The sequence below is a fragment of the Microtus ochrogaster genome, chromosome 7 (genome assembly GCF_000317375.1).
Source record: "Microtus ochrogaster isolate Prairie Vole_2 chromosome 7, MicOch1.0, whole genome shotgun sequence".
Lineage (NCBI taxonomy): Eukaryota > Metazoa > Chordata > Mammalia > Rodentia > Cricetidae > Microtus > Microtus ochrogaster.
In genome coordinates this window covers 21,240,110-21,249,011 of record NC_022014.1, presented here as the reverse complement: position 1 = coordinate 21,249,011, position 8,902 = coordinate 21,240,110, and the positions used below count along the sequence as shown (strand labels likewise).

The window sequence follows — 8,902 nt, the reverse complement described above, 5'->3', positions numbered from 1 at the left end:
GAGTTCGAGACCAGCCTGGTCTACAAGAGCTAGTTCCAGGACAGGCTCCAAAACCACAGAGAAACCCTGTCTCGAAAAACAAAAAACAACAAAAAAAAAAGAACCAGGTACCCGTGCTCAGACGAATCCGCTGGCTCCAGGGGCAGCCAAGAAGCTCATTTGTTCCCTTATCTTCTCAGCGGCTTGTTCGCCTTGCTGGCTGTTAGTCCTTGAGAAGGAAGATGGCTGGAATGTGGGGAGGAAGCCGCTCCTAGCAGTCAGATTCCCCAGGGTCTGTGACTGCCAGGCCCGAGGGTGATGTGGATGGGCTGTGCATCCTGGAGGAGAGAACAATGTGTGCACCGCAGCACAGCTATGGCTCTAAGAATGCCATTCATGAAGAAAGAGGAGGAGCCAGAAGGGGGAGGAGGTGGCAGAGGAGGACAGGGACCCCTTCCCCCCTGTGAGCCAGTGCCCTGCACAGTCCTTGTGCCCCAGAGCGTGGCTGATGTTTATCTCCTGGCTGGGGGTGTCTCTCTGTCCAGCTGGAAGAGTCGGAGTTCACCTGTGCAGCAGCTGTAAAAGCACGGAAGGCGATGGAGGTGGAGATGGAGGATCTGCACCTGCAGATTGATGACATCGCCAAAGCCAAGACAGCGGTGAGGGGCAGGGCGCACAGGGCAGGCCTGGGGACTGAGGGAGAGCTGAACCGTGACCCACACAGGTCCTTTCATGCCTACAGGACACAGTACCCCCTACCCACGTCCTCTGCTTCCCCCCCCACTCAGAGTAGTCTTGAGAGGAGGGAGGGCTGGCAGTCGGGTGCACATCTCCCTGTTTAACCACCTGCCTCTGGGAGCTTGGCCGCAGGCCCTGGAACCATAAATAAAGGCAGCTAATGTGGCTGAGGGACGTAAACAGGTGCCTCGAGATTAGCAGAAGCAAAGATAAGAGGATAGGACACCAGGCTTCCTTTCCCTCCCCTGCCCAGCCCACTGACGAGCCCAAGAGGCAGCTAATTAGAGCTTTTATTTAATGCCTCCCTTTTAATTCCCCACCTCTCCCACGGCCCAGCAACTGGCTCAGTATTCACTCCTGGGACGTGGCCAGCACCCGTACCTCCTCAAGCCAGGAGTGGGGCAGGGGGAGGAGGCTGGGTTTGGCTGTTGGCTTCATGGCCCCTAGTTGGTCACCCTGCTGCTGAGAGACGCCAGTCTCAGGCTTGATTTACCTTGTGACATTTGTGCTCTTCAGCAGGTTCCAGGTGAGTAATTCCAATTCCTTAATTGTGTTAAAAAAGGCTGTTATAAAATTACCGTTTTATTTAAATCTGAGTTAATAAATTTCTTGGCGGAGGCTTCCCCCAGCTCCCCACAGCCCAGTAACAAGATGGATGGGGCAGAGAAGGCACCAGCGCAGTCATTTTGGTTCAGAATTACAGGCTAATAGATTCATTCATTTCCTGAAGCTGCCGGTACCTGTCTCTTCCCCTCCCCCAAGGCTGGGAGAGCTGGGTGCCCCAAGAGTGGGCCATCCCCAGGGCAAACAAAATCCCAGCCAGGGGATGTCACCAGCCTGAAAGGTTCTTCCCTGAGGCCTGCTGTGGGCAGAGTGCATGCCAGTCAGGCTGATGTACCAGGATGATGGGTCGTTTGTTAAGGGCAGAATTTCTACTTTCTTATTAGCCTTGAGAGCTGCCAGAAAGCAGCTGCCATTTAGCATCTAAAACCCAGGGTCTGCCTGTCCCCCATCTCCCTGCCCAGAAGCCATCGGATCCCTCCGACATTTCATCGTGTCCCTACCCTACTGTCACCCCCACCTAGGAGAAGTGGCATGGGGTGGGCCAGGTTTGGAATTGCCACCCCAGGGCCTGAAGACACAGGCCTGATTCCCTCCGATCTGCCTCTGCCTTTGTCCAGTTGGAGGAGCAACTGAGTCGCCTTCAGCGTGAGAAAAATGAGATCCAGAACCGGCTGGAAGAGGATCAGGAGGACATGAATGAGCTGATGAAGAAGCACAAGGCAGCTGTGGCCCAGGTACCCCGATGACGTCATCGTTACCATCCTCCGCCCCCTCGTAGATCTCCAGCTAGATGCTTTTTGTCCCCCTGAGATGTGTACCCCGGCTGTTCTGGAACTCACTCTGTAGACCAGGCTGCCTTTGAACTCACAGAGATCCGCCTGCCTCTGCCTCCCAAGTGCTGGGCTAAAGGTGTACGCCACCACACCTGGCTCCCCTGGCCCTCAATGGATAGGGGCTGAATTTCTGTTTGGGGGACCCTTTCCCCATTGTTCTTCTCCCTTCCCAGTCTTCTCGGGACATGGCACAGATGAATGATCTCCAAGCTCAGCTAGAAGAATCCAACAAGGAGAAGCAAGAGCTACAAGAGAAGGTGGGTACCATGGGCTCCCTTGGGAGTAAGCGTTCAGGTCCTTGGGGATGAAGCCTTGATCTAGTACAGAGGGTGTTTCTCTCAGCCATTCATTAGCCACAGAGCATGTGAACTGGGAGTAGTGTGAACAAGCAGGGAGAGGTAGGCTTGGGGCCTCATCACCATGGTAGATGTTTTGGCTCCAGCTGCCTCACCTCACGTTTCTCTTCCCTCTCTGGTCCTTACCATGCTCCTGCCTCTCAGCAGGGCAATATCAATGCCAAGTGCAGGGGCAAGTGGGGGAGACCTTGGCTGGGGGTGGCTCCTCTGTGCCTTGCTCCCTCCCTTGGCCTCCTAGTCACCATGGTGATGTTGCCTATCCCAGACTTGCCACCGCCCTCCCCGTTTTGGATTCAGTTCATTCTTCCCTTGCTCCCTCCACCCCTAGCTACAAGCCCTGCAGAGCCAGGTGGAGTTCCTGGAGCAGTCCATGGTGGACAAGTCTCTCGTCAGCAGGCAGGAAGCAAAGATCAGGGAGCTGGAAACACGCCTGGAGTTTGAAAAGACCCAAGCGAAGCGTCTGGAGGTGGGTTCAGCTACGTGCACGTCGCTGCAAGCCAAGCAAAGCTGCCCTGGTGGCTGTAGCCACGCATGCTCTGAAGGGCTGTGCAAGCCAGGGACACTCCTCAGAGTCCTCTGCCAAGCTGCCAGGCCAGCTGACAGGGTGGGAGCTCCCCTCCCGCCTGCCTGGCCTGCTCTCTGGGCCCCGCAGAGCCTGCCTATTTTACATTCTGTATCCGTGCTTGCTTTCTGCCAAGGGACCAGAGCAGCTTAGCTTTTCGTCTTCATATTTTCCTCTGCCACGAGCTCCCCCTCCTGTCCCCCTCACTCACTCTCTGGTAGGGTCATAAATATGCAGCGGATGGCACCACTGCTCTAAAGCTGAAGTCTGTTCTCGTCTCGTGGCTCTTTCTTCTTCTCCCTTGCTTTTTACACCCCTCCCCCCATGGCTTGCCACCCTTCCAGCTCTGCCCTCCCTCTTTCTTCCCCCAACACCATCCTGCCCCTTTCTCACTCTCTTCCTATGTCTTCATTTCTTTCTTTCCTCACCCCCTTTTACCTTTTTTTTTTTGCCCTTCCCCCCCTTTCGGTTAGTCTCGTCTCTTCTTGCTTTGTTTCCCCCTTCTTCACAATGGTCTCTCCATACTCCACCTCTGGTTTCCTGTAGCCGGTGCGCTTCAGCCTCCCTGTGTGAGAGGTGTCGGAGCGTAGCCTTGTCTTGACTCTTGTTCTCCTGAGCGTATGGACATCTGTCCAAACATCCTCAGGCTTGCCTGGGAACATGCTCATTGTGGCACATGGGGGAACTTCTCTGTCGCCCCTTCCCCTTCAGTCCCTCTGTCAGCAGAGCAGGCCGTAGGAGAGAGGTAGAAGCAGGTGAGCAGCCAAGGGCATTACTAGCCTGGACACAGGAAAAGTGTATGGATAAAACTCCTAGCATGGAGAGCCAGACAGAGCTTAACAGCTTATGTTCTGCCCCCAGGACTCCAGGGCAGTGGGTGACATTTCAGCCCCACTATCACACACGGGAAAGGGTTCCTGTGGCTGCTGGGGCCGGAGAAGCCCCTGGTGGTGGATGAAGGCTCTGCCTCCTGCGCTTGTCACCTCACTCTTGTCTCGGACTCCCTTCAACTCAGAAGGGCAATGTTGTGGTTTAGGCTCACCCTGAGTGACCCTGTAGCCTGGGCCTGTCACTTTGCACACCAGGCTGGGGTAGTCAATGGGAGGACGACACTGGACACTGGCTCAGTCTTCCCTCATCCTGGACACTGGCTCAGTCCTCCCTCATCCCTGGCCTCCACTCCAATCATTTCCTGGTAGGATACTCCTACCTGGCAGGGGAAACATGTCCATGTTTCTGAGGGAGACAGATTCACGAGGCCAAGAGAGATCAATCACTTTGCCTGCGTCTCCTATTCAGGCACTCACAATGGAACCAGTCACCTCTGAACACTGGCTGTCGCCCCCGAGCTCAGCCATCTTCGAAAAATCCCTGATGCCCGTGGAGACACTTATATGACAGGCCAGCCTCTGCCCAGGGCCTGCCTGATCTCTGCAGTAATAAGAAGAACCACAACCCTTCTTTCAGATGGCTTTCTCATTACTTAGTCCTCCCAAGACCCCTGGACACAGGCATCGTCTTCTCCTTTGACAGGCAGTAAAGCTCAAGGGTAGAGTGCTTACCTCACATGAGGACCCGAGTTCACTCAGGTATAGGGGGCTGGAGAGATGGCTCAGTGGGATCTGAATTCAATTCCCAGCACCCACATGGCAGCTCACAACTATCTGTAATTCCAGTTCCAAGGGCTACAATAATGTCACACAGACATACATGCAGGCAAAACACAAATAAATATAAATATTTGCACATCAAATAAAAATAAATTAAAAAAAAAAAAAGGTCAGGTGTAGTGCCCTTGCTTGTAATCCTCGCACTGGGGAGCAAACACAGGAGGCTCACTGGGGTTTGCTGGCCAGGCAGCCTAATTGGTGAACTCTAGGTCACAATAAGGGACCACATCTCTAAGGACAAGATGGATTACCTACGGAATAGTCCAGGCTGACCTCTGGCCTATACACGTGTGCTCCCACACACAGGAAGACAAAAGGGGTGGGGTAAAGGTGGGAAGAAGTTAAAAGTAAACTCACGTGCACATCTCTCAGCCATGGCTGAGTAGTGGGACAAGAGCTCGGCCAGGCTTCCTGCCAATACTCTCTGCCTGGCTGACGGCATACCTGCTGTTTCTTCTCAACCGGCTCACCCAGGGCCTGGCCAGTCGGCTCAAGGAGAACATGGAGAAGCTGACCGAGGAACGGGACCAGCGCGCTGCAGCTGAGAACCGCGAGAAGGAGCAAAACAAGAGGCTCCAGCGGCAGCTCCGGGACACAAAGGAGGAGATGGGTGAACTTGCCAGGAAGGAAGCAGAGGCCAGCCGCAAGAAGCATGAGCTGGTAATGTCCTGCTCCTCGTGGGTCCCAAGCTGGAGACCCCCTTCCCCAGGTGCTGCTAAGTACATGCCCACCTTACCCTGGGTTTTGGTGAGGGAGAGTTCAGTCCTGAGGATAGGCAAGAGGGTCAAGGGCGGCCTCAGAAGTCTCCATCAGGTGAGGCCCACTACCCAGCCAGCCTCGTAGCCCTTGAATAGAGAAGCCTTTGGAGACCTTGAGTAGCAACCAGGGTAGCTCCTGCCTGGCAACGAGTAACTTGCTGCAGGCTCCTGCAGAGATGCTAGGGGACAGTGTGGCCCTCCTGTACACTAGACCCTCCTCCTAGGAGATGGACCTGGAGAGTCTGGAAGCTGCTAACCAAAGCCTGCAGGCTGACCTCAAGCTGGCATTCAAGCGCATTGGGGACTTGCAAGCCGCCATTGAGGATGAGATGGAGAGCGATGAGAATGAGGACCTTATCAACAGGTAAGAGATGGAGCGTTTCCGGTGGGGCAGAGGTGACATCCATAGCTAAGCTACCAGTCATCACCCTCCCAGTGCTGAAACCAGATGGAAGTGGCTGAGGGTACTGGGGGTTAGGCGCTCTCCTCTCCTCCCATGCTCTCCTTCCCAGGCCTTCCAAAATCCGGGCTCTGGTGCTGCCTGCTCCCCATGAGTTATTCCCCCGTTTAGCTGCATTTCCGATGGCGCCTGCTCCTCTCTAGGGAGAGCAGAGATTTAAGGGCTGTGACGTCTTGTTACTGTGCTAGAGATTTTCTCGCATAAAACCCACCCAGGGAATGGTTTTGGAGAACGAGAGAGATTTGTAGTCCTAGGCTGAGGAGAAAGTCAGATCCAGAGGATCAGCAGTGTGGGGGTGGGGCTGGGCCCTGGGTAGATCCCAGAGCTCCCCACTTCTTGCCTCAGGGTCAGGTCCCACTATATGGGCAGGGCAGGGTGGCCCAGGAAGCTTGCTCCCTTGGGGTGAGCACTGGCAGTGGATCAAGCCTAGTTCTGAGGATACTATTACTCACTTCTGCCTGATCGCAACCAGCCAGAGCTGTCATTTGGTGAAGAACGAGGTGTGGATGAGGGTCCTGTTTGTCCATCGACTCCCCCGCCCCCATTTGCTTCTCTGGTCCCTTTGCCCACCATTTTCTTTCTGTTTCCAGTTTACAGGACATGGTGACAAAATATCAGAAAAGAAAGAATAAACTGTGAGGACCAGAGCCATGTGCTCTTTGCCTCTTCCCTTGGGTGTCTAACCCCCCCTAACACAGGGCTTCCTGCCAGGGGCCCCTGCTGCATGCTGCACACAGACACAGCCTCACACTCTCTCTGGCTGGTCTCTAATGCTAACACCACTGACTGTCCTTAGGCTGGAATGGAAGAATTGTCTGGCTGTGAAGTGTCTTCCTAAAAGGCGAGACTGACCCTCCTAGGCCAGGAGTCTTCATCTGTCTAGCTAAAAGTCCCAGCCTCCCCTCTCTAGGAACCAAGTGTGGCCACCACCCTGGCACTGTCTGGAGGTCTAGTGTTCCAGGGTAAATCTGTCTGCATTCTTGGGCTCTTGAAACCCAAGCTGCCCGCAAGGAAAGGGTCTGTTTTGTGTTTAAGGTCTGCCACCTTCCTTAGGCGGATGAGGGTTGAGGGTGAGGGGCATCTCACAGCTGCCCATTTGGAGAAAGCATCCAGGCAGCTGACCTTGGGCAGCTCTGCTGTGGCAGGAAAAGGAAACAGCCGGTTGTGTTTGCTTTGCTCCCAGGGGGCATCTCAGGCAGTGGTGGTGGTCTTGGTGGTGGTAGGAGGAATATATCTGTGGTGGTATGTCTGTCAGGAGGCAGGAGGCCTAGGACATCTGCCCTTCTCTGTTCCCTCTTTCTGCCCGGGTGGGGGTGCAGGAGCTGGAAAGTGGTGCGGATGTGCAAGGCCTCCAGGCAGATTTGCTGATCCTCTGTCAAGTTCGACAGGCTTGCTTTGGAGGTTGTTTTCTCAGCATAGGACTGCATTCCTGCCTGGCAGACCTCCTCCCCTGGCCAGGATGGGCTGGTGGCCGTGCACAGGAGTCCGGGAGAGCTAATGATAAATGTAATAGTGTGTAACAGTGATAGAGGGCCGCTGGAGCCCGGTTGTCACACACAATTAATATCCCCTGCCGTTCTGTCTCCGTTTGTTTGTTCCCCCGTGATTCAGCTCCCAGTTAACTAATAGCACATGAGCCTGGACATAAATTGTATTTGACGCGAGGTTTAATTCCGACCATTTAAAATTTCAACTGCCCCCTGAGCCTGCCTGCCCCTGGAGTTTGTTTACGGGCCTGATTATTTAAGGAAGAGAACCCGAACATGGTCTGGATTCTTGCAACTAAAAAGCAGGTGAGGGTAGGCAAGCCAGCTTCTCAGCCCACGGACTGCTCTGAATGTGGGGAAGGAAATTCATATTCTGGGCCTCAGTCTTTCCTCGGTGTGTTCCACCTTACCCTCCTTGGGCAGAAGGAGCTCTGAGGGCTGATAAAATGTGCATTGAAGATCATATTCTAAACCACAGTTGGGCACACACACACACACACACACACACACACACACACACACCAGCGTGCACTCAAAACATGCAATTCTAAGCAGACTCCATTGATGGCAGAGGGGCTCCTTCCTCAGCAGCTCCACATTATCGAACGAACATGCTAAGGCGGGCAGAAAAATAATGTTTCGATTTACTTAGAGATACAGTTGTTATTGCCATAACCTTAATGAAAGCAGTAAACAGTGCAGTATTAAGGGAGATTTATACAGAAACACTTTTAACATGTAGACATAGATTTTGCGATGCACACAGCACCTCCTTTCTAAAGGCAATCAATATGGTTATGAACGGCGGTGATAAATTACAGGCTCTGAAGCTATAGAGGGAGGTTTTTTGCACGGGTGTATAAATCAGGTGGTATTGGCGTTCCATGGGACCTGTGCACCACAGTAAATCTGCCAGGCTCGGACGGGCACAGAGCTTGCATTAGTGGTTTGGGGGCTGCCTGCTAAACTCCTGTTTACCCGGGGCATTGGCAGGCCTTGTCTCTGTTATAATTCTGTATTTGATGGAAGCCCATAAAATATGCTTCTTTGTTCCCCTTCCCATGTACAGGGCTCTCTCATGGTCCCTAGAACTACTGTGGTTTCCTCTGATGTGTGTGTGTGTGTAGCTGCATGATGTACATGCCTGGGTGTATATGTATGTGCCTGTGTGGCTATTTATTCAAGAAGATAATTCAGGACCAGGCTACTCCTGTTGACACAGATGAAAGGGAATTTATATCAAGGAGAAATCTCGGCCCGTCAATAGCAGGGGAACTTAGGGAGCAGACATCTTGCAGAATTTGCAAAGCATTTGCACTCAGAAACTATCTCTATGCCCCCACTGCTTCATGAGGGGGTCACCATGACTCCAGCCCCAGAATTAGACTCCCTGAGGCTTGCTTGCAGGTTCTGGGGTCAGCCTGTCCAGCAGTAGCAGTGGAGAGCAGGGGCTGGAGGGCTGCCTGGTGTGTGTGTGGGGCGGGGGGGGGGGGGG

General features: G+C 53.7%; 1 protein-coding gene across 13 annotated transcripts in view; it reads left to right on the top strand.

Annotated features, from left to right (window-relative positions):
- The window catches only part of Myo18a (myosin XVIIIA), a 97,993-nt gene that overhangs the window by 79,695 nt on the left and 9,396 nt on the right, over positions 1-8,902 (top strand). For 8 of the 13 annotated variants that reach the window (XM_026780292.1, XM_026780290.1, XM_005349486.3 and 5 more), the window contains 7 exons: positions 525-638; positions 1,899-2,015; positions 2,288-2,371; positions 2,799-2,936; positions 5,177-5,362; positions 5,685-5,824; positions 6,511-6,555. In XM_026780292.1, the coding sequence (XP_026636093.1) occupies positions 525-638; positions 1,899-2,015; positions 2,288-2,371; positions 2,799-2,936; positions 5,177-5,362; positions 5,685-5,824; positions 6,511-6,555 (824 nt within the window). The remainder of the gene's footprint in view (positions 1-524; positions 639-1,898; positions 2,016-2,287; positions 2,372-2,798; positions 2,937-5,176; positions 5,363-5,684; positions 5,825-6,510; positions 6,556-8,902) is intronic. The other 5 variants (XM_005349487.3, XM_013347198.2, XM_026780299.1 and 2 more) reach the window with 1 other exon arrangement.